This window comes from Phascolarctos cinereus, unplaced genomic scaffold (genome assembly GCF_003287225.1).
Source record: "Phascolarctos cinereus isolate Bilbo 61053 unplaced genomic scaffold, phaCin_HiC Scaffold_4;HRSCAF=312, whole genome shotgun sequence".
Lineage (NCBI taxonomy): Eukaryota > Metazoa > Chordata > Mammalia > Diprotodontia > Phascolarctidae > Phascolarctos > Phascolarctos cinereus.
In genome coordinates this window covers 728,723,097-728,748,160 of record NW_027555847.1, presented here as the reverse complement: position 1 = coordinate 728,748,160, position 25,064 = coordinate 728,723,097, and the positions used below count along the sequence as shown (strand labels likewise).

The window sequence follows — 25,064 nt, the reverse complement described above, 5'->3', positions numbered from 1 at the left end:
TCCAGGAAAAACTAAGATAATAAGATTCTAAATGCTCCTTATTCCCAATAAACACATTTCTGAGCCTGAGGAAGGCAATAAAAGAACAGAGCTAATTCATACTGTTTCTTTTCCCTCAGATTCTCCTCTGAGGTTTTCTCTTTCATTTCCTTTTGTAGAAATCCAGGCTCCTGTTACACACAATAGAGAACCCAGTATATGACAAAAAAAGAGGACACAGCTGCAGACAGTATGTTTACAGGAACACAAATTAATTATTGATTTCATTCCAAATGTCTCAGGGAAACAGCATGAAGGAATGAAAAGAACACTGCCCTTGGGGTCTGAATATGTGGGTTGAAATCCCAGCTCTCAGGTCTGTTACCTATGTGACCCTGGGCAAATCACACAATCTCCCTAAGGCTTAGTTTCCTCATAAATGAGGAATAAGGGAATTAGACTACATGATGTCTGAAGTTCCTTTCAGCTTCAGATATATAATCCTATTATCTCACAATCAAAGAATTCAAGTTGGAAGGGACCTCATGTGGAAGAAAAAGTCTTCTCTGCATTTGTTATCTGCCAAGACAAAGGACCCCTAAGCCAAGGACACTGACAACACTTAGAAGTCACCGACCTGAAAAAGAAATGTGGCTATAACCCCAAAAGTGGCCTCCACTGAAGAGGAACCTAACATTCCCCGAGGCAGCCCGGTCCAATTTGGGAAAACTTGGATGTAGTGACAGGATGAATGGCAGGCTGCCGTGACTCACGTACTCGGACAGTCACTCCGTGGGACGACATCTCCCCCTGCCATCCGAGGTGCTTCACCTCGCTCCAGCTGGTAGATCACATCCGGCTTTGAAGCTGCCAATCCTGTTCAATGGAAATGGAAGGGCTGTTGACAGGGCCAATCTGTAATGCATTCCTATCTTCTCTACTGTCAGGGAAGGCCCACCACAGAGATAAATCAGGGCATTGTGGTCCTGGGAGATGTGAAGAAAGGGGTCACAGAACAGATCTAGCCTTAGTTTATTGGAACAGCTCCCTCAGAGAGTGCAAAAATTTCATGGCCATGGGAACTAAGATTCCAGGCATGACTCTGGACCTCAGGGAACCACTGGTAGGGAAGGCAGAATCTCAAGGGCAACACAAGCGAGCAGCTAGATTCCAGTTTCCAAGCAAAGATCCCCCACAGACGGAAGCTCTCTGAGAGCAGGAACTGGGTCTTTACTTTCCTTTTGGGAACAGGTGACATAAAAGTTTTAGAAATCTTTGGTTTTGCCTGCTAAATTAAATTCACTCACCATTCAAGCCACCACATAGCATTTCCCAAAGGAAGAATCAGACCCTTGCTGGGACAGTCAGAATCCCAAGAAGGGCCTGGGTCCTTACCCAGGCAGACCAGGTTCTGGTAGTTCTCCAGCATCACCTCCCGGTACAGCTCCTTCTGGGCGGGGCCCAGCTGCCCCCACTCCTCTGGGGTGAAGTTCACAGCCACATCCCTGAAAGTCACCGAGCTCTGAAACACCAGACATGTAGGTGCTCACCCAGGGACCAAACCTCATTTGGTGACAGAGACATGTTCTGTGGTCAGATGATTTGGTTTCCAAACCTGCCTGAGTGACACAGGATGAGTCACTTTAATCTTGTCGGGCCCCAGGCCCCCCATCTCTATAATTTAGAGGGCTGTATTAAAGAACCATCGAGGAGGTCCTTTCCACCTCCAGATCCATGATCTGATGACACTGTACTACACGGGCCACTTCTGACAGTGTTCAGGCTAGAGGGAGTCTAGGGTGTCACAAGGCAGACTCAGGGCAACCCAAGCTCTCTGCCACATCCCAGGGTTTAGTGAGCCAGATGTTCTGGGGCAGACCACGGACAGCAGGATCTAATTCTGAGCCCCACTGGGCAAGGAGTATGTAAGGACCCCCCTAGGCCACAAGACACCTCTATGCCGTAGCCTCAGGGGGTTGCCTACAGCTCTGTGGTGAACAGATGCTGCAACCTGTGGTACACAAGAAGTGAACATGTGCATTGAACGTACTATCAGAAAAAGGAAAACAAAACTTCACAGTGTCAAGTCAAAGAAAATTTCCTAACAGAGCTGTCCAAAACCAGACAGGTGACCGCAGGAAGCAGTTGTTCTTTCTGACTTCCACGTCCAGCACTCTCCCCACCCTGCCGCCTGGCTGCTAGGCTCTCAATATTGTCAAATGAGGAATAGGCCCTGCCTTCAAGAAGCAAACATTCAGGAAAAAATATGTATATAGAAAAGCTTTTTATGCATCTACTGATTTAACCACATGATTTTTGTCTTTTTTGTTATTAATATAGTGAATGACACTTATAGTTTTCCTAATACTGAACCAGCGCTACATTTCTGGCATAAATCCAACCTGGTCATAGTGTATAATCTTTGTGATATGTTGCTACAGTCTCCTTGCTAATACTTTATTCAAAATTTCTGCCTCAAAATTCATTAGTAACTAAGCCCTGGAATCAGAGATATTGGTCTATGATTTCCTTTCTCCATTTTGACTCTTCCTGGTTTACATATTAAGACCAGTCAATCAATAAACTCTTATTAAGTGCTTCCTGAGTGTCAGGCGCTGTGCTAAGCACTGGGGATACAGAAGGAAACAGAAGACAGTCCATGCCCTCAAGGAGCTCATAACCCAATGGACAACACAAGTAAACAACTCCATACAATCTACAGAGAGGACACAAAGGACATAACTAAAAGAGGGAATATGCTGCAATTAGGAGGGGTTGGAAAAGACTTCTGTAGAAGAGGGATTTTAGTTGGAAGCCAGGGAAGGCAGCAGATGGAGAGAGAGCATTCCAGGCTGGGGCCTGGAGCTGAGAGATGGAGGGCCTTGTTTGTGGGACAGCGGAGAGGCCAATAGCACTGGATGGAAGAGTATGGAGTGGAGAGTAAGGTGTAAGAAGACTGGAAAGGCAGGAGGGGCCGGGTCATGAAGAACTCTGAATGCCAGAGTATTTTGTATTTGAATCTGAAGGCAACTGGGAGTCACTGTAGTTTACTGAGTGAGGGGGCATGTGTGTGATGTGATCAGATCTGTACTTTAGGAAAATCACTTTGGTGGCTGAATGGAGGCTGGACTGGAACGGGGAGAGGCTTGAGCCAGGCAGACACCCCCTCCCCACCGCTGTAGTATTGCCATGGTCCAGCCTTGAGGCGATAAGAGTTTGCACCAGGAGAGCGGAGAAGGGGGCACACTGGAGATGGTGCAGAGGTGAAATGGACAGGCTTTGGCAACAGACTGGATATGGGGCGGGGGGGCTGGGAGAGAGAGAGAATGAGGAGTCCTGGATGACTCTTAGGTTGGGAGCCCAAGGGACTATGAGGATGGGAGTGCCCTCTACAGTGATAGGAAAGATAGGAGGGGAAGGTTTTGGGGAAATGATACTGAGTTTGGTTTAGGTCACACTAAGTTTAAGGTGTCAACTGGACAACCAATTCAAGATGTCTGGAAGGCAGTTGCATATGTGAAATTGGTGATCAGCACAGAGACTGAGCAGGACAGGTAGAGTTGAGAATTATTATTAGCAGAGAAATGGTAATTAAATCTATGGGAGCTGATTCTGGACAAGTCACTTAACCCCAACTGCCTCACCAAAAAAAAAAAATGAAAGAAAAAGAAACAAAAGAGCAGTCTCTAGGGGAGCTAAGCTTAGCAGCAGATGACTTTCACCCTATGGACTTGTCAGAGCTTTTGAAGAAATAAAATTTATCTCAGCTCCTGGAATATATAATCATGATGCTGTTTCTTCCCTGGACAGCAACAATCCAGCAGCAAGAAATGGTCCTCAGCACAGTGCTAGCTGCCAAGGGCAGAGTCCAGGCCCTGGGGGGGAAGGGTGTTCTCCTGACACTCCCGGCTCATCTGACCAGTTCTCACTTGTCTCTTCACCTCAAGGTGGCGTCAGAACTCCCCAAGATGAACCAGGGCACCTACACCTCAGGACGGTTCCATCTCGGGGTCCCCCGGCTCATCATCATACGTGGACTCTTACTTTTACTTTGTACGATGCTGCCAGACTCAAACCTGGACTCATGGTCAAAGGAAGTTTAGTTCTGCCCCATGAAGAAAACACAGTATATACTCTGAAATATTTGAAATGACAGAGTTTAAAGAAAATGAAATCAGGTCTCATGCAAGCTGAAACCGGAGGTGTCCTGGCCGGGCCAAAGAGGCATAAAACAGCAGATTCTGAAATAGGACATGGTCTTACATGTATAGGTACGTGAAAACTTAGGAAAGCTGAACTGAGGAGGGCTCTAACCAAAAGTGAGCTCCCGTTCACCAATCAGAGGAGATGGCCCACATGCAGATATCAGCAGACCACACAAAATGTATTTTGTCATGTGACCAAACGCAGCTGGGCTTGTGCTACTGGCCCAGTCCAGGCCTGAACCTGAGTGTTCTGTGACGGTCTCACACCACAAAGGCACCGCTGACCGTTTTTTGCTGGCTAGGCCCAATTCTTGATTTGTAACTTTAACGGAAGTCTGCAGCTTGAGGAAATTGCTAAGAATTATAGGGAAGCCCCGGAAGAGCATCCAAGTCCAAGACATTCTGTGCCAAACCCAGGACACTTGGTGAAGAGAGAAGCTGATCAGGAAACTATCCTCAAAGCAGCCGTTTGGCCTAACTAATAGGGTAAGGCTGAAGGACTCTGGTTATTCACTGTAACAGGACCAATACACTAACACTGCCAGAAGCCATCGCACACAATCTGTGCGAAACAAATCCCTGTAGATGAGCGTGCCCAAGGTCTACAGGGGCAAAGACTGACTTTCCCTACCACGTCATCTCAAATGCGCTTGAAGTAAATCATGTCCTTTGGCCGACCAATGACCGAAAAACACCGGCTGGGATTCTTGAGCTGTGATTTTGAGGAGACAAAGGCCCACAGAAAACCCTGAACTTGAGACTCAAGATCTGAGGGACCCCAATGAGGGACCCACGGAGCCAGCTGTCCCCAGAGGCTACATTATTATGAGATCTATTTGCATCCCTCTCAAATTGAAGCTTAGTGGATTTGACTGCCTTGGTAAAGGAAAGAGTTAACAAGGGTGTGTGTGTGGGGGGGAGGCGTGGACCTGTTGCCTCTCATCCCTCTTTTCCTCAGTCTCTTTTCCTGTAAAATAAGGGCTAGGCTAGCTGACCCACACAGTCCTTTCCAGCTCTAAATCTATTATGAAGCAATCATTTCCAATCTTCTGTAAGATGACTTCTCAGGTCCTTTCCAGCTTGGCACCAAAGCTTCTCCAAGGGGCACGATTTCGTGAATTACTGCCTTTGAGACAGCAGGTATCTGCACCTCGAGGACCCTGCTGCCACTTACCTGGTGGGCCGTGGCTGTCAGGAACACAAGGGCCATTCCTGACTCCAGGACGCTCACTCCTCTTGGGAAGGGCAGTCTATAGCAGGCAGGTCTGAGGAGGAAAAATCATCAATGAATGGGGTTTGTCCAGCCATGAGGCTTCCTGATATGCTGGCTACCTATGCCCACATACCATAAGGTACTGTGCTAAGGCATTGAGAATACAGTCAATCAAACAATAAACATTTATTACATGCCTAACATGTGCCAGGCACTGTGCTAGTACAAACAGAGGCAAAAGATAGTGCCTGCCCTCAAAGAGCTTACAATCCAACTGGGGACAACAAACATGCACAAACTATACACAGGACAAATAGGAAATAATTCACAGAAGGAAGGTATTAGAATGAAGGGAGGGTAGCAAAGGCTTCCTGCAGAAGGTGAGATTTGAGAGGAGGCCAGGGAAGGCAGTAAGTGGAGATGTGGAGGGAGAATATTGCAGGCAGGGGACAGCCAGAGGGAATGCCTGGAGGAGAGACCAGCCAGGAGGCAGGTGCCAAGGACTGGAGAGTATGTGGTGGGGAGTAAAGGGTAGGAGGGGGCCAGGTTACAAAGGGCGATAGGGAGCCCCTGGGATCACTCTGGATGGACCAGAGTGGGGGGAGACCTGAGAAGGCAGACTCCCCTGCCCCCCCAGCAACTAATGCAACATTCTAGCCGTGAGGTAATAAGGGCCTGCACCAAGGTGGGGGCAGGGTCAGAGGAGAGAAGCAGACATGTTGGAGAGATGTTGTAGAGGTGAAAGTGACAGGCCTTGGCACCATATTGGTATGGGGGATGACAGTGAGGAAACCAGGATGACATGTAAATTGGGAGCCTAGGGGATTGGGAGGATGGTGTTATCCTCAATAAAAATAGAGAAGGCAGGAGGAGGGGAAGGTTTAGGGGGAAAGACAATGACTTCTGTTTTAGGCATGTTGAGTTTAAGATGTCTACTGGTCATCTAGTTCGAGAGGTCTAAAAAGCCATTAGAGATGTGAGATTAGGCACAGGTAGAGAGAGATGGGAACAGGAAAGGTAGATTTGAGAATCATTAACATAGGGATGTTAATTAAATTCATGGGAGCTGATAAGATGACTAAGTGAAGTAAGAAAAGAGAAGAGAGCCCAGGACAGACTCCTGAGGAACACCTAAAGTGGGAGGGCTCGATCTGCATGAGGATCCAGCAAAGGAGACAAGAGGAACAGTCAAGTAGATAGGAGGACAACCAGGAGAAAATGGTATCCTCAAAACCTAGGGAAGAGAGTATCAGGGTTAGAGGGCAGGGACGGTCTTTTGCCTCTTTTTGTAGCCCCAGTGCTTGGCATGGTGCCTGACACATAGCAGGTGCTTAATAAATGCTGACTGATTAACAACGTTAAAGAATGCAGAGGTCAAGAAGACTGAGGATTGAGAAAAGGCCACTGGTAACTGGTAACTTTGGAGAAAGCAGCTGCGTGGACTGATGAGGTTGGAAGCCTAAGTGTGAGGGGTTTAAGACAACGAGAGGAGAGACAGTGGAAGCATCTCGGCCTTTTTGGGGTTTATCTACAAAGGGCAGAAGAGACACAGGACAGTTATCAGGGATGGAAGGATCAAGGGGGCATTTTTTCTGTGAGGGAACAGAAAATAGTTCAGAATTCAAAGACAAAATAGAAACTGTCCCATCCCTCAAGAGCCTTAGACTAAGCTGGGAGATTTTCCATGCTGGAGAAAAGTGATACAGCACAAGGGAGTCAGAAGAGGTCTGGGCTCCAATCACAATTCGCGCCTAAGGGCATGAACTTAATTACAAGGGACCCAAGCTTCCTTAACTGGGAAATAAGACTACGAGCTCCACAACCAATCATCAAGCTGCATCCAACAGGCAGGATGATCCGGCTGGGGCTGCAAAGCAAGGCAAAGGCAGTCCTGGGGGCCAGCCACAGTCAGGAAGCCTGACTAGCCTCACAGGGGAGAGTAAGAGCAGACAAGCAGAAAGAGCACCAAGAAGGAGCAGGGTCATGAAAATTCAGAGGCGAGAAGACGTCAGAGGTGGCAAAGAAGAGACTGAGGGTAGTCTCACCAAGGGCAGTTCCACTTAAATGACAAAGCTGCAGTCCAAACTGCAGAGGCCTTCAGACCAGCGGACAGAAGGGAAGAAGGCTTTCTCAGAGTTTAGCCAGGAAGGGGAGAGCTATGGGACAACATCTAGCAGATCCAGTGGGATCCAGTGAGGGTTTCTCACAAATAAGATAGACATAGGCAAGCGCTGGCTGACAGGGAGATGCTGAAGATTAGTGAAAGAAAGAGAATGATGGAGGAAGGCAGTATGTCAGAGAAGACAGGAGGGGATGGGCTCAAAAGTGAATGCTGAAGAGTTTGGCCTTGGTCAGAAACTGGACTAAAAGAGGAGGAGGTGATCAATAATACTCTGTGAGATGAGAAGAGAAAGTTCTATGAGAGCAGGGAAGTGTGAGGTGAGGTAAGGGCTCAGTTGAGGGGATAGATGAGATAAGGCACCCGCCACACTGGGCAAACCACAGAGCACTACACAAGGTCAACTCGACACAGGCAGAGAAGTACAGAAAGAGCTCCAGGGGGAAGAACCCTGACCAAAGGGGTGCTGCCCCAAGCTGAGGCTTGAAGGAATATCAGAACTGGGAGAGGAATGCATTGCAGCAAGGGGGATGGACTTCACGAATGAAGAAAGGAGATCAGGAACCCCCAGGGCTAGCATGCCACGCCGTCTGGCCACATCACTGGCTTGTGTGACAAAGCTGGCTTTAGAGAGCGTTACTGCCCCCTGAGGAGTCTGCATTTTATCCTCCAGCCCAGTGGCCGTCCAACTTGTTAAATCACAAACCCCAGCAGGAATTTCTGAACCTGGACACAATGTGTGTTTTATTTGCTTCTTTACAAAAACTACTGTACTAGTTATAGACATTATAAAACCTAAGAAAAATCGAAATTTAGAGGAAATAATATGTGATCCCTGAGTAAATAGGGAGCCAATCGAGTTTATCAATTAATCAATATACATCTATTAAGTGCCTACTATGTGCCAGACACTCCTCAAGGACCCCACAATCTAATGGAAGACAAACACGCACACAATCACATACAAAGCAAACGATACGCAGGAGACACAGGAGAAAATTAACAGAAGGAAGGTACTGAATTAAGGGGGTTAGGGAAGGCTTCCTGCTGAAGGTGAGATCTCAGCTGGGATTTCGGGGAAGTCAGGGAGGCCTGAATGGAGGAGGATGAGTGTTCTAGGCAGGGGAGATGGCCAAAGAAAATGCCCAGAGATGGAGGGTCTCGTGGGTAGAACAGCCAGAAGGCCGATGACACTGGATCAAATGGTACCAGTAGGGGCCAGAGGTGTAACAAGACTGGAAATGGAAGCGGGCACTGGGCTCTGAATGCCAAACAGAGCATTTCACATTTGACCTTGGAAGCAGCATGGAGCTCTTGGAGTTTATGGAGTAGGAGGGTGACAAGATCAGCAGGGAGGGACCTAGTCAAACCTGAGCATTGTGAATGTCCCTTTGGTAGCTGGTGGACACTAGTGAAGTGGAGAAACAGGAGGGAAGGACCAAATCAGAGACCACTACAGGACTCCATGGGGCAAAGCCCTGAATGTGGCTGGTGGCTGTGAGTGGACAAGAGGGAAGAGGCGAAAGATGCCAAGGAGATGTCCGAGCCAAGATGCTGCAATTGGCTGAACTCCAGGGAGGAGAAGGGCCTGAAGACGCCCAGGGCTACAGAGGAATTGGGAAGGGTGTTTGTGAGCCCTGGCCCTGCCAGGTGCTCTCTCCCTATCCCTGTCCACCCACTGCAGCCACCAGGTGGTCTGAGGCCATGGGGGGAGGGAGAAATCTTTCCCAATGGTCCCTGTACAGCAAAAACCTTCCTCTCGCCCAAAAGGGGGGCTGCTGGGGGCTCAAACAGCATGGGAGGGTGCTGGGGGATAAGGGCAGGAGCTTGTATGGGAGACAACCCCCAGGAAGACCAGGGAGCTTCTCCCCTCCTTAGGTGACAGTTCACCTCGAGGTCAGGCCTCAGCCCTCACTTTAGGCTAGAACTGGAGGCCTCTGGAGGGCAGGGGGAAGTCAGACTGTGCTTTGTTCACTAAGATGGCCTGGGCACTTGTGTGGACCACTGTGCATTGGCATGAGGAGGTCAGGGCCATCCCAGGACCCCCGGAGGGAGGGGAGGAGGAAGTGGGGGAGAAAGAGAAGGAAGTGGGGGGTGAAGGAAATGGGAGGGGAGAAAAAAGGGGGGGGGAGGAAAGTGGGGAGAAGGAAGTGGTGGAGAGAGAGGGAAGGGGGAGAAGGAAGTGGGGGGGTGGAGGAAGGGAAGAAGGGGGAGAGAGAAGGAAAAGGGGGGAGGGGGAGAAGGAAGTGGGGAGGGAGAACAAAGCGAGGGAGGGGGGAAGGATGGGTCCCAAGCAGGAGGTGCGAGGAGACTGGAGTGGAGGGGTCGGCCCGCCCCTGGATGGGGGAGGGGGCAGCAAAGAATTGTCCGCAAGGCCCCCCCAAGGCTGGGGGTGGGGGAGGGGATGACAGAAAGAGAAACCGAGGCTGAAGTTCCGGGGCGGGGCGAGGGCGAGGTGAAGGGGAGGGGTCTAGGGAGGGGGCAGTGAGCGGGACCTCCGAGGTGGAGGTCTTGGGGCACGAGGCCCCTGAGGGTCCGGGCCGGCTCTCACTCACCCAGAGGACCCTCCTCAGAGGTGGCCTGGAAGGGTCAGGCAGCGGGACCTCAGGATGCGGAACAGCAAACGGAAGTGACGCAAGAGGCGCCCTCCACCCAGGCCGGCCCCTCGTCGGTAATGTCTCACGGGAAATGTAGTCCGGCGACCAGGGCGGCTTGTGCGCAGGCAGGGAAAAAAATCCTTTGGTCCCGCCCCAGGATCACGTGGACGTCCAGGCCCTGCCCCCCTCTGGAGGCAGCCACGCCCCCTGGCCAAGGTCTTCCTGACTTGGAGCTGGAGGCCCCCTGGCGGCGGCTTCCTGTCCTTCCTGACCTATAACCTAGGATTCCCGCTCCAAGAGGCTGGTGGGCCCTCAGTGAGCAGGCCCTGGGCTGGAAACACGCTGTTTGCCCTCTGTGGGGAGGGGGAAGGGAGCCAGGAGACAGCCGGGCTGGGCCGAAGTCAGGGGGCGCCAAGTTCAAATCCAGCCTCAGACCCAGATGACCTGAGCCGGGCACCTCACCACTGCCTGCCTCAGTTTCCCCCCGGAGTCATGAGGAGCAGATGAGAATCTTTCTAAAGCGCCAAGGCCCAGAGCGAGAGCTCAGCAAAGTTAGCTGTTATTATTTATTATTATTACTGCTATTGTCTTAAACCCGCGAAGCTCTAGGTGCAGTTGGACCTTATCGTGACTCAGTTTACCTCCAGAGTCCGTCTCTTGGGGGACAGAGGAGACTATCCAGTTTTTCTGGCAGCGAAGGAAGCTGGGATTCAGGGCACTCTCAGAGGCCTCCAGCAATGGCAGGATGGTGGGATCTACAAAGGGCTTCTCCACCCAAGGAGGACTGCCGCCTTCTCACCCTTTCCTCCCTTGCCCAGCCACCCTGGCTTGCCCGGGACACTGCCATCCGCCATGTTGCCATCGTGGCCCACGCTCTGTCCCTCCCCATCCTCCGCCTTCAAGTCTTCTCTCAGGCCCCGCGCTGGACACGCTTCCTGGTCCCTGCAGCTGCTGGGCAGGGGATAGATCTAACCTTGCGGTCCCCAGACCGTGGATCCAGAAGAGCCAGACCAAACCATGAACCTTCACCTTTTCAGTTATGTGTGGAGGCCATAGACCATAGCTCTAAGGAGGATGCTCAGGCCTCCCCAGAGGGCTCCGCCACCCACAGCACCTTTGCTTCAGCATGTGGTACCTGGCCGTTTGCATGGTTACAATCGCTAGACATTATATAGCAGCTTAAGGTTTGCAAAGCGCTTTACAGATATCTTATTTGATCCTTACAATGACCCTGGGAGACAGGTACTAGTATCCCCATTTTACAATCGAGGAAACTGAGGCAAAATTTCCTTCATAGTTTGTTAAAGTGTAGGCCTTCTGATGTTGATATTGCTTTACTTGTCTTTTGCTGTTATTCATATTTGCATGGGTTCCGTGGCCACGCACAAACATCTGGGACAAGTGCATTTAATGTGTCCTATGTGTCATTTAGACCCCCAGTTAACGAAGCAGCCTGTGGGTGATGCTTTATGCTGTTGTAGGGCTACTGCATATGTACGCCTCCTGTGAATGTCATTGGAGATAATCACTGCAGTGTTGGGTTAATCACTCTTGTTCTGTTAAGTGCTGGTGTTTATTTTCATGTTCTCTTGTCCCAAGTGTCAATGTAATTGATTTTACAAGGGACTGCAAGATCTCTGGTTCTGGGGAAGAGTGTTCTTGAGCGTTGGTGGAAGCGTCTGCCGGGTGGTGGAGAGGACATGCTTATTTTCTTGAGCTTCTGGAGAGCCATTGCTGAGAGCTCACACCCGCACCTACTGAGGGCAGAGGAAAGACTGAGAGAAGCTCTGATAATGTGAGGAAGGCTGTGAAGAGGCAGTGGGGGTCAGGCTGTCCATGCAGCCTCCACACACCGGTCTCCCCCGCATGGCCTTCCATAGAGCTGAGCCGCCACACAGGGCTTGTGCCAACTGAGAAAGCAGTCTCCAGGACCCCATCCCAGCCCTGTCAGGGACCACTCAGAGGAGCAATAGTCCCCGATGAACAGAGCTGACAAGGGCAGTTGCCAGGCACACGGTAGCAGAATCACAGTGGAGAGGTCAGCATAGTCCTCCAGAACCAGAGGGAGCACGAAGTGTGTCCTTCTGAACTTCCCAAAGGTGTAGATCCAAGATGGGGATTCCATTTCTCGTTTCCCATCCCTGTGAGGGACATGCAGTCATCTCAAGATTCTTGGAAGTTCATTTCATGTTTTTGATCACCTGGTTTCTAAAAGGTGGTGTTAAGACAGGACATTGAGAGCATGTATATGTTTTGCTTGCTCAAACATATCTGGCAAAGCAGGGCAATGCATGAGTATAACATATACCAGAGAGATAGAAACAAATGAGAGAGACAAGGGAGGAAGAGGGACAGGGGGAAGAAGGGAGGGAGAAAGGGAGAGAGAGAAAGAAGGGGAGAGCAGAAAGCCTTCTCAAACCCAGCCCTGTTTGGCCATCAGGCTGGTTTTACTCTCTTTCAATAAAGAACCCAGCACATTTGCTGAGTGACATCTGGAATGTGTCTGGCCAGTTCAGGGCTAATTTTTTGCTTAGAGCTGGAGTCTGCTTCTAGGGTTTGGGGGGGATGCTGAGCAGATGCCCTTACCTCAGGTGTTCACAGCCCAGAGCAGCCTGCTTGGGAAAGCTTTTCTTCTCTCTGAGGCAAGGTCTCTGGGGCCTAGGACAGGGCCTCACTCTTTTGCTCCTCAGCGGGCCCCTATTATGTCCCCAGTTTCTGGTTCAAAAGATAAGGATATTTTAGTCACTATTTTCATAATTCTTAATTGCTTTCCAAAATGGCTGTACATTTCACGGCTCCACCAGCAACAGTGTCCCTATCGTTCCACAACCCCTCCAACGTTGACTACTGCCATTTCTTGTCATCTTTGCCAATTTTCAGGGGGTGAGGTGAAACCTCGGGGTTTGGGTTTGCGTTCCTATTATGTGATTTGGAACACTGGGGAATAGCTATTAATCACACACACACACACACACATGCACACACATGCACACATACACACACACACACACACAGATTGTTTCTACATCTTGGATACCATCTTTGAACAGGGCAAACCAAGGACTGGGTTCCTCTTCTGTTTGTGGTCATCTTCTCCAAGGAGCTGCCAATAAAGTTCACCTGACGGCCCCAGGATCTCCTTATCTCTCACAAGGATGTCAGCAAGGCCAGGAACATCCCCGTCAGAGTCACTGTTTGCTTATCTGGGCTGAAAAAAAGAAACCCAGCAGAAGAGGCCTTATGAAACCGACTCACAAGGCTTGCCAGGATGAGCCCCTGCTCCCTTCACGGGGACACCCAGGGAGATGCAACCTACACCTGCGGGATGGTAAAGGAGAGAGTGCCGCGGGGTGGAGTCAACCTTTGAAGTCTGCTAAGTCCGTGGTTGTGCCTCAGGGGCCAAAGCGGCGGTTTCACCAGAGGGCCAAGTGTCATGCAGGTGGTCGGCAGGGAGGCAGGGTGGTGATGGCCCACTACACTCTGCCCGCAGGTAGATATCTGGGCTCCCTCGGCAAGTCAAGTGTGGGCCACTGGGGGCATCTGTCGATTTCCAAAGCCAGAAAATTTTGGGGGCAGACTCCGGTGTTGCACTTGCAAGACCCCCCCAGCCAGTGTCTTGCAGTAAGGAGTCACAAGCCCACATGACGCAGTTCTTAATGGCCTGCCAAATGCCATTTTAAAGGATCTCAAGTGGGCCATTCTGCTGAGATTAGACACCGCCAGTGAGTCAGTAAAAAAGCACTTATTAACAACGACAGGGAGCATGTATATGGTGCTTGGAGGTTTGCAGAGCACTTGACATTTTCTCCTTATCTGACCTTCACAACACCTCTAAGGTAGGTGCTGTTCTTATCGACATTTTACAGATGGAGAGACTGAGGCACACAATAGCTAAGTGGCCTGGGTCATGTGGCTAGCATCCAAGTTCTGCCAAGCTGCCTGCCATGTGCCAGGCACGGTGCTAAGTGCTGGGGACACAAAGGCAAAGACGGTCGGGCCACAGTCTCCCGGGCAAGAGAACCAGGGATAAACGAGAGCTCCCTTTCGAGGAGGGGGGTGGGAAGGTGCTGGGAGGAGCGGCTGTATCCGTGCCCTAAAGCCAAAGAGCCAAGACACAGATGAGGAGAGACTTCTGAGCAAGGGCAGCCAGCGAAAGCACCTCGGGTCGGGACCCGGAGGGTTGGATGGGAAGGAGTGAGGAGGCCAGCGCCCTTGGATCACGGACCACACGGGAGAAGGGAGGCAGCAAGGGGCCAGGTCAGCAAGAGACGATGTCGCCTGTGATCCTGCAGGTAACTGAGTGGAGGCTAGAGTGGGGGTGAACGAGGTGGACTGACCCGTCAGACTGCAGGAAGATCACTCTGATGGCTGACTGGAGGTGGAGGGGAGGGGGAAAGAGACCTGAGGTGGTGAGGGCACTGGCATCATGGCATTGCCGCAGGAGAGACTTCACAGAGCAGATCTGACGGGACTTGGCGGGAGACGGACGTGGGGGCAAGAATGAGGAGTTGAGGACGACACTCAGATTGGAAGCCTGGGTGACCAGCGGCATGGCGGTGCCTTCAACAGTAATGGGGAAGTGAGGAAGAGGGCAGGGTTTGGGGGAAAACACACGAATTCAGTTTTGGACACAGAGCACGTAAGATGTCTGTGGGACACCCAGCTCAAGACACCAAATACAGGCAGTTGAAGACGCAAGCCTGGAAGTTGGGGGATTTTTGTGAGGGCTCCTGTCTGTCACAGCTGGTAGGTCTGGAGATGAGGGGTAAAACTCCTAGAAGAGTTTATCATCAAAACAGAGTAGGTTCACAACACAGAAATAAACCAGCCTAACAGTATAGTGTTTGATAAAGCCAAAGGCATCAACTCCTGGATTGAGGGCTCACTATGTGACAAAAACCGAAAATCAGTCTGGCAGGAGCTGCATTTAGACCAAACTCTGACACCATATACTACAAGAATCTCTGGAGGGATGTAATATCTCAATATTAAAAGTCACATCACAAAGAATTCAGAGAAATGAAGGACCTCTTGCAGCTCTGGACTAGGGAAGAACTCTTGACCAAGCAAGAGAGTAAGAGTATCACAATGGAAAAAATGAATAATAATTGATTATATGAAACTAAAAAGCTTTTGCACAAATTCAGAGAACTCAGAAAAAAGTATCTGCAGCAGGTTTCTCTGATGAAGGTTTAATATCAGTCATACAAGGAAGTGATTAACATATATGAGAATAAAAAACCATTCCCCCACATATAAATGTTGAAAGGACAGGAGCAGACTAATCTCGAGGTTATCAACAAGGAAATAAACTAAGGGCCAGCACCTTGGCCTGCTCAGCTTGGCAAAGATGGCAGAAATGCTAAATGGCAACAGTTAGGAGAAGAGGCACACTGCTGCCACACGGTCAGAGCCACGAACTGGCCCAGCGTTTTGGGGTAGCTGTGTTACTGGGCCCCAAAAGTCATCACACTGTATGCTGACCCAGCAATACCATTGTTAGGTACGTACCTCAAAAGGATCAAAGAAGGAAAGGACTCAAATGCTCAAAAATATTTACAGCAGCAATTTTTTAAGTAGCAAAAACTGGAATAAAGTGGGTATCCATCAATTGGGGAAAAGCTGAACAAATTATGCCACATGAATGCCATAGTCTAAGAACTGTAGGCTACGAAATGATAAAAGGGATGGATCCAGAGAAATAGGGAAGAATTGGTATGAACCAATGTCACAATTTACCCACTGACAACACGGTAAAGGAAAAGTTATGAAATAACTGAAATCAGTGCTGCCGCCCAACATGACTCCAGACAGCCAGCGGTGAATCCCGCTGTCCACCTCTTGGCAGATTGGTGATAGATGAGAAAGCAAAGTGCACGTTACTGGAGCTGGGAAGTGCGTGTGCATTTGAAGCGCTGAACTAAATTCTCTGCTACACGAGAGGCTTTAACTTCTTGGATGAGCTGCAGTCCCTAACATCAAAGAAAAAGGAAAGCATCCAAAAACATTAGCCAAGAATAATGACAAGTTGTTCATTTTTGCAGGATGCCTCCCACATGGATCAAAGAGACTTAGAATCAACATGAGTTTTCCGATGTGGATCAAGACGTGGCGGTGACTAGAATCCTGCGTCCGATGCCATGGTGCGCTTTCTATCCCATGCGAGTTTTCTGATGTCCAGGGTGGTGGGTGTGCCAGTGGCAGGCCCTCCCGTGTTCCCGGCACCCTGAGGCTTCTCTCCGGGGTGAATCCTCCGATGGATGCGAAGCGATTCATGGCATTGGGAGCTTCTTACAGTTGTGGACTCTCTGATGTCGGACAAGCCGTTTATTTTTGCAGAACGTCCTGCTGAGTTCAACACATCGAAAGAGTCTCACTTCGGCGTGGAGTGTCCTATGTCGACCAAGGCCTGAGCTGAAGTAGAAGTCCTTCCCACATTTGTTGCACTCACACTGTGTGGCTGCAGGATTTCCACATTCAATATATCTGTGGGATTCCTCTCCAGTGTCAGTTCTGTGACAGGAAAAAACAGTTGAGTTGGGGGTTAGAGGGTTTCCCACATGCACTATTTCATAAGGTTCCTCTGTGGTACAGATTCTGTTTTTCATGAAGCGTCTTCCTTCATTCATCCAACCTTCTTTTGAGCAGATTACATTTGCAAAGTCCTGAAGAGAGTCTGATGCCTTCTCTGGCCCAGGTCTGGCCCTGCCACTCTCTTGCTCCAAAAGCTTCAGAGGCTTCCTATTGCCTCTCGGACAGATACAGACTCTTTTGTTTGGCATTCGAGGTCTTCATAGTATGGCTGGAGCTTCTCTCTCCCTCTAGGCTGACGACATCCCTACAGACTACCCTTGGGTCTCCTTCATGTCCCCATGTGCCACACTCCACAAGCATTAACCATGTAGCAGTCACTGTGCTCAGCTGTGGAGACGTGAAGACAAAAGTCCCCCCTTCCCACAGATACACACACACTCACACATGGCATATGGTAATTGAGTACAAGGTGACTTAGTAGGGAAAGAACCAATGAGTGGGATGCGGGTAAAGGGAAGGCCTCATGCCAGAGGGGGTTCTTGCACCAAACCCTCTTCCTGTGAGAGAGCTTCCCTGATTTCCTGCACCCTCGTAGTGCCTGGCACACAGTAGGCAACTAATAAAAGCTTGCTGATTGTCTGATTAAATGGTACATGTCTGAACACAAGGAACAGGAAAACCAACCTAGAAGGGAAGGGTTTGAAAGGGTTGGAAGGATGGGGGGATAGGAAAGCCCCCTGAAAAGCCAGGCTGGGGCTAATGAGCTCTAAGAAGCATCCAGTCCTCAGACCACTCCTGGATCTGACTCCATGTGAGACTCTGGACAGTGACCAATGAGCAGACAGACCTAGGACCCCAAGAACTGACCCATGTCAAACTGGACATTCTGGAGATCACAAAAGAGCCCGGGGTCAGAGACCCCCGGGAAGACTGGGCTGCACTGATGGGGGGAGATGAGCAGAACCCAGAGGGCCATGTGTATGAGAACAGCGACACTGTGGGAATGGACAATTCTTAAAGGCTTAAGAACAGGTCACCTCAATGACCAGCCAAGATTCCAGAGGGCCGAGGAGGAAGAAGGTCACCCACCTGCGGGCAGACCTTGACAAGGTCAGACCCAGCAGGAGTGCTCTGGACAGTGTGGGAGCGCTGGCGGCGGGGGACAGATTTTAAACTAGAGCGAGCTGGCATCAGGGTGTCATCGATGGGGCAGGTGCCTGAGAAGGGGGAGCGGCTGGGATCCAAGCCACTGGAACCCCCGGGCTCTGAGCTTTGGACAGCCGGTCATCCACGGCCACCACAGTCACTGCACCAGCTGCAAAGCCTGAGTGGATGACATAGCGGCATCAGGAGAGTGAGAGGCCAGCCTGAAGGTCAACGAATGGAGCCCGGGAGGGAGCGCTCAGTGGGGTGTGTGGAAAGACCCCCCGGGGCCTCTCCCTGCTCCACGTGGTCATCACACCGGGAGCCCAGGGGAGGGACAAGGAGGCTGAGGGCAGACCCACGCAGGGTCACGAGTGGAGTGGGGTCATCAGCCCCGGCAGAGAGTGTCGGAGCTGTGCCGGGGACTACCAAGTTGGAACTGAAGGGGGGGGCCACCCAGCCGGGACCCCCTTCCCTGGGTCAAGCTCAGACTCCTCATCCCCTGCTGGGAGGTGGGGAGGGCCCTAGGACTCCTTCTCCTGGGGCAGGGTCCAGGTAGGAGGGCAGATCTCCTTGGTCCCCCCATCCCCATCCCCATCCCCTGCTGGGAGGGGGGGAGGGCCCTGCGACAGGGCCCGGGTGGGGGGACAGACCAACTTGGGCCCCGCATCTCAATGCCCCGGTGGGAGGTGGGGGGGGCAGACCTCCTTGGCCCCACCCCCTCACCCAGGCAGGCCAGGTGCCCGAAGTTCTCCAGCATCACCTCTCAGTACAACTGCTTCTGGGGGCCCAGGAACCCCGAAGGGTCACCATGACGAAGGGGATGGGGGGAGGCGGCCCGGGCCCCCCCCCCGCCCCCGTCACCTGGTGAACCATGGTGGCCCTGGGGCTGGTTCCAGAGAGCTTGGGGGGATAGACCGGAACGGCCGGCAAAGCCTCATGGGAAATGTAGTGCTGTGGCCGGGGTGCGCATGCCCAGGAAGCTCTCAGCGGCCGTGGGCCAAAGGGGGGCTGACGTTACACTCTGCCGCCTCCCCCCCCCCCCCCCGTAGACTGGGTAGGGGGGCTCCCGGGTCTGGAGCAGGGAGGGACTGGTGGCAGCCAGCTTGGGCTCAAGCTGGTAGAGAGAGTACAGGAGACACTGTGACACTCGAAAACTTGGGCAAGTCCCCCCCCCCCCCCCCCCCCCGTCTCAGTGTGTTCCTTGAACCCTGCCAGGACAGTTCTACAGACGGGTTAGGGACAGTGACAGTGGGCCTCGCCCTCCAGCTCCACCCTCTCCAAGGGGCCTTTGCGGATCCTCCAGCGGCCCCAAGTAGTGAGTGAGATAGAGAGAAGAGAGAGAGAGAGAGAGAGAGAGAGAGAGAGAGAGAGAGAGAGAGAGAGAGAGAGTGTGTGTGTGTGTGTGTGTGTGTGTGTGTGTGTGTGTGTGTGGTGGGGGATGAATGACAGGGCCGCCTTGAGTGCCGGGGTAAGGGTGCTTATGCTGGCCACACCTTGGAAATACCTGGAAGGAGGCCAGCCTTTGTGACTCCTTGAGAGCCCCCTTTCCCTGGGCCATTCTAATGTCACCATCGGACAGGCCAAAAACCAGCCAGGGGTTGGGGCACGTGGACAACTTAGGGGCTCAGACACCAGGAATTTGGAGGTCTTCATTTTATATGTATGTATGTGTATCTATATCTATATCTATATATATCTATCTATCTATATATAGTATGTATGTATGTACATATGTATGTATGTATGTATGTATGTATGTATGTATGGTTTCCCCAAAAAAACTCTCCACAGTACCATAATCAGGTTTTATAATTAAATATAACAACATGTAAATGGAAAACAACCATTTAAAATCCCAGCCTGCATAACCATCAACGTTCAGCTACACAGGTAAAATCAAAACATATAAGTACCCAGACAGTATTTAGAGTTGTTCTCTTTTAAAGGGGCAACAACCTTAAGAAGACAGTTCCCAAACCTCCCCACTCATGTCCCCCTCTGCTCACTTCCCCTCCCACCAGCGCTCACACTTGCTGCCCTTCCCCACGTGCATTTTTCCCTTCCAGGGAAGCCTCCACACTTTTGTGCAGAGACTCAGCCACACAGGCTGCTCCCTCCCCTCATGCAATACATGGGCTGTTTTCAGTTTCTCATAATTCCAGAGCACTACACTGGCAGCCTTAGGTTAATTTGGAACGGGAAAGTCATTAAACTCATATGGCATAGAACATGTCACTGGCTGTTTAACCATTATAAATTCTTTTGATTAGCATAAAGCATACCTGGGAAAAGTCCCTAAGTAAATGGCCCCTCATTTAGGCCAGAAGATTGAAGAAATATACCCTAAAACGGCCTGAGAACATGGTGTTTTATCTGTGGGTTAGTAGAAGGGTAAACGGAGATGATTTGGTGGTGGGGGCAATTTTCCATGGAGTCAATAAGAGTTGGTGGTACAGGGAGCCAGCGACCCATTTATTTATCCATAAATCTAGGGAGAATCTGCCCTAGAAAACCAGACATTAAGTGGCATATTATCAAGGTATAGGTGAAACCTTTTTGGTAGGTAACACAGTTCCATAAACATTCATTAAGACCAGCTCCATAGAGAGGTAGTGTGATGGCTAGAGAGCCGTCTGTCAAGCCAGGTAGGCCTGGATTTGAGTCCTGCGTTGGACAAACGCAGCCCTAGGGAACCTGGTCAAGTGCCGGGACCTCTCAGTGCTTGGGGAAACTTCCTATAAGACTCCAGGGTGCAGAGAAGAACCCAACCTGCACAAAGGAGGGGGTTTCCTTGCCCTCTTAACCCCCAGGCCCTGTGCCCTGGCTTGTATCAAGCTCTCTGCCAAGTGCCAAAGAGAGAGAAATCTTAATTAAGACACAATCCCTGCTTTTATAGAGCTTAGGATCTCAGAGGTAGAGTTTTTAAAAAATAGATTTTATTGATATAGTTTTTACATTGTCTGCATTTCCCACTCTATTCCTCCCATCACATTCTGCTCCAGCACGTATCAGAAAGTCTCCGGCCTTACGACACAGTATTTCAGAGCCACACCCTCGAACTTCTGCAGAGGCGTTGGGGAGCCGTCTTCTCATCTCTGCTCTTTGGGGCCAGGTAGAGTCCTTTCCAATTCACAGCATTCCATTGGGATGGCTTTCCAGTTGTTCTTCCCATTTTAATGTGGGAATCATGGCCATGGTTTTCTTGGCTCCAACTCAGTTCATGGAGAGCTTTCCAGGGTCCTGTATTCATCACGGGTGTTGTTTCTTACAGGATGTAAGATTCCATTATGTTCTCTTGCCAGTTTGTATAGCCATTCCCCAGTGGATAGACACCTACTTTGTTTTCAGTTCTTTGTTACCATGAAAAGTGCTGCTATAAGTATTTTTGTACGTCTGTCTGTCACTGACTGCCTCGGGTTACAGGCCTAGCAGCAAAATCTCAGAGTCAAAGGGTGTGGTCATTTTAGTCACGATATGATTCCAGATTGCTTTCCACTATGGTTGCACTGATTCACCACTTCACCAACAGTGCATCAGTGTGACCATCTTTCCACCAACTCTCCAGCAACAATTATTCCCACCTTTTGTCATCTTTGCCAATTTGCTGGGTGTGAGCTAAAGCTTCAGGGCTGTTGTGATTTGTATTTCTCTTATAATTAGTGATTTGGGGTATTCTTTCATATGGACATTAAAAATCTGCAACTCTCCGCAGAAATGCTTGTTCACATCCTTTGATCATTTAGGTAGGTATAACTCTAATACAAAAGTACCAAATGCTGTGTAAGGTATGAGTTGGGTAAAAGGCTGTTAGTTGACAGGGGAATTAAGGAAGATTTAAAGGATGTTGCAAAATCAGAGTTTAGCCTCAAAGGAGTTGCAGGAATCCAGCAGGTAGAGACAGAAAGAGAACATCCTGGAATACGTGGAGAGTATGAGACACGGCTAGAAGGCGGACTTGACAGCCACCCGGCGGGACCAGATAGCTGCCTGGGACACACACTGCAAACTCATTTCCTGGTCTATAATGTGGCAATAATGGCCACAGTGGGATCATATGCACAAGGAAGGCCATTGGTGTGATCTCTGGCAGTCAGTGAACAAGCATCAGTGAAGCGCCCCCTGTGGGCCCTGCGCTCCAGAAGCTCCCTAACAGAGACAACACGCAAACCCTCTACCTACGGGACAGACGGGAGGCACTCGCATTTCGGGCCTGGAAAAGGCTTCCTGGGGCACTTCTGTTCTCCCCGGGCTTTCAGAAGTCCCCAGCGGGCTCAGCAATCACATTGGCCAGTGCTTTCAGGAGCCAAGGCTGTAGTCCAGCTGGGTCAGTGTTCTGAACTCAAAGGCAACAAGGTGCTCTTGTTCCATCCTTCCCCATCTTGGTTACGGCTCCGTTTTCAGGAAGGCCACCCTCCTCAGCAGAGGTCAGGGCCCTGAGCAGCCCTGCCTTCTCTCTGGCCTCAGCTCTCGTCATCACCCCTGCCCTCCCCAAGCTCAGGGCCAGTGCCTCCTCTCAGCCTTCTTTTGTCCTTCACTTCTCGCTTGTTCATTCAGAGTTTCAGCACTGAACGCAAGTCTGACGGGTCACATCACACTCCTACACAAAGCCTTATGGCTCAGTTACCATCCATGCCAGACTCCATGCCAAGGCCGGCAGGCAGGAAACAAGCATTTATTAAGCACCTACTCTGTGCCTGGCACTGTGCAAAGCGCTTTCCAAATACTTTCTCATTTTAATAATCACGACCACCCCAGGAGGTAGGAGCTGTTGTTTTTACAGTTGAGGAAACTGAGGCAGTCAGACTTAAGCCACTTTCCCTAGGTCGCACAGATCTAGGTGTGTGAGGCTGACTGAAACTCGGGTCCTCCTGGGACAGTGCTGGACCTGCCGGCAGGAAGACCAGGGTTTGAAGCCTGCCTCAGTTTCCTCTACTATAAAATGGAGACACCTACTTCACAGGGCTGCAGTGAAGCTCGGCGAGGCACTTTCAAAAGAGCAAAGTGCTAACAGTACAGAGTAGCTGCTGGCAGAATGATGTCCCTAGGAGACATCTCTACACATCCAGGCACAGCAGTCTCTCTCTCTCTCTTTCCCAGTTTGTCCTGTGTCCTCCATTGCTACTGTCCCAAACGTCCCCACTCCTTGGGAGGGCATCACCGCTTGTGCAGGCTGCCAGGTTCTTGAGCTCAGCGTACCATCCTCAATTCTCCCCACTCACCCACCACTGCCTCAGCCCTCACCTCCTCTCTCCTGGATGATGACAATCCTTGCCTGAAATGTCCTTCCTCCCTGCTGCCCTGACCACATCACGCCCCTGCTTGGCCTCTAGGTTCAAAGACAAACCCTTTTATTTGGCTTTTAAAGCCCTTCCCCACCTCTTTCTCTCATTGCTGCTTGACGTCCTCCCCGGTTTCTCTACGGCCCCCTTACAGACGCCTTCCCTTCCCTCAGGAGTGGCTCGAGCACCACCAGGTGCCCTCCCAGTGTACCTGCAGCTAGTGCTTTGTGGTTATTTTTAAATACTCGTAGGGTGCTGAGGATGGCAGCTCTTTGTGAATGTGGCTTCGTTTTTTGTCTTTGTATCCCCAGGGCCTAGAACGGGTCCTGGACGTGCTGCGTGCCTTGTAAGATGCTGTCATTGGTGATATTTGTGCTGCTACCAGTCCTTGCTTCTCCTGCACATTTCTGCTTGGCGAATTCCCTGTGTCCTGTGTTGGCCTCTTCAAACAAAGAGCATTTTCTTTCTGCATCTTGGGCACCTCTTCTCCTGTAGAGTTTTAATCCTAGAAATGTCTGTCCCTACTACCACCTCCTTGCAGTCATGCAGGCTCACAATTTCTCCTCCTCAGCTCTTTTTTCTCCTACACTCCCAACATCCCAGCAGTCACATGGTCACCACGTGATGTGGGCCTCACTACCTCCCCACCTCTCTCACTACCACTGCCACAGCTTCCCCATCACACTCTGTCTGCATCGAGTCTCCGTCCTCCCCACAAAGAGAGCTCACCTTCCTCAAACCAAGATTTTGACCATGTCTGTGGCCAGAATGTCTCCTGTCTAACCCCTAACTGACTGCCTCCAGCCAATCTTTCCAGGCACAGCACATCGCCTCTCCTCAGGACAGACTCCAAAAGGGCTTTCTTGTGGTCCCATCTCTCGGGTCTGTGTCCTCCCCCACCCCCTCTACCAGGAATCCCCAGCTCGCTTCAAAGCCCTGTCCAAATGCTGCCTCTCTGCCCACACTTGGCTCTGCAGAGATTTATTTTAGACTCACTCATTGGTGGTAAGAACTGGGCATGTTTTGCTTTGGTCTCTATGTCCCTTGTACTTAGCCCCACCCTAGAACACATTGGGCAGGTAATAAACGCTTGTTGAATGGATGGAAGATGGACTAGAGGGGGAAGAAAGTGGATGAGGGAAGACCCTGAAATAGGCAGGTGAGTTAAGAATAAAAGCCCAGTAGCAGCAGGGAGAGAGAAGGAGAGTGACAGAAGAGAGAACATGAAGGGAAAATCCATAGGCCGTGGTAATAGATTAGATACTAGTGGCAAGGGACAAAGAGGAATTTAAAATGGCACCAAGAAAAGATTAGACAAGGAAGAATCAGACACAAATGCATTCAATTTGATTCCTGAGAAGTGGAACATGAATAAACAAGAACAAATTACTTGGGGGGAAAACCTCCCTGTGTGAAAAAGAATTGCTGGGAAAAATAAGAAAGCAGTTTGGCAGAAATGAGCTCTAGATCAACATCTTACACCACACACCAAAACCAACTCAAAGTGGATCTGCCACCCAAATATCCAAACTCACACCATACAAGATTCAGAACAGAGTGAGATCAGGTAGCTGCCCCAGCTACGGCTAACTGAGGAGGCGAATCTTTAGCCAAACATCATCAAGCATCTCTAGTAAGGGTCTGATGTCCAAAACACCCTCCTTTCTACTCCACTCCACTCGGGCCAGGAAGGGTCAGATGTGACCAGCCGACAACCAACCACAAGCCCAAAACACATGGGGAGCTGACGAAAACACAAAACCAAGAGCCATTCCCCCCTCGATGTGGTGAAATGACGGGGACCGACCCTACGAAAGACCGTGTCAAATCACGAGTGCCAATCAAGCCAACACTCCAGTTCAACTAGGAAACTGGTAAGGAGGATGGACAGGCACGCTAACCCACGGTCAGGGCGGCTAGTGACAGGCCCGACCATTCTAGAAAGCCATTTGGAAGTAAGCTAGCGCAAGCAGCAGTTACTGGAATCGTCCA

At 50.5% G+C, this 25,064-nt stretch overlaps 1 protein-coding gene across 4 annotated transcripts in view; it reads right to left on the bottom strand.

The window, feature by feature from the left end:
• Nucleotides 1-25,064, bottom strand: part of LOC110201738 (uncharacterized) — a 45,978-nt gene that overhangs the window by 4,408 nt on the left and 16,506 nt on the right. Inside the window, exons 1-5 of one of the 4 annotated variants that reach the window (XM_020977585.2) lie at nucleotides 12,700-15,149; nucleotides 10,072-12,321; nucleotides 5,359-5,449; nucleotides 1,375-1,501; nucleotides 757-855 (exon numbers count right to left, since the gene is read on the bottom strand). The exons of 1 other annotated variant lie outside the window; for it this stretch is intronic. In XM_020977585.2, the coding sequence (XP_020833244.1) occupies nucleotides 757-855; nucleotides 1,375-1,501; nucleotides 5,359-5,394 (262 nt within the window). In that variant the 5' untranslated portion in view covers nucleotides 5,395-5,449; nucleotides 10,072-12,321; nucleotides 12,700-15,149. Of the gene's footprint in view, nucleotides 1-616; nucleotides 699-756; nucleotides 856-1,374; nucleotides 1,502-5,358; nucleotides 5,450-10,071; nucleotides 12,557-12,699; nucleotides 15,150-25,064 lie in introns of those variants that run through there. 2 more of the 4 variants (XM_078151872.1, XM_078151873.1) reach the window with 2 other exon arrangements.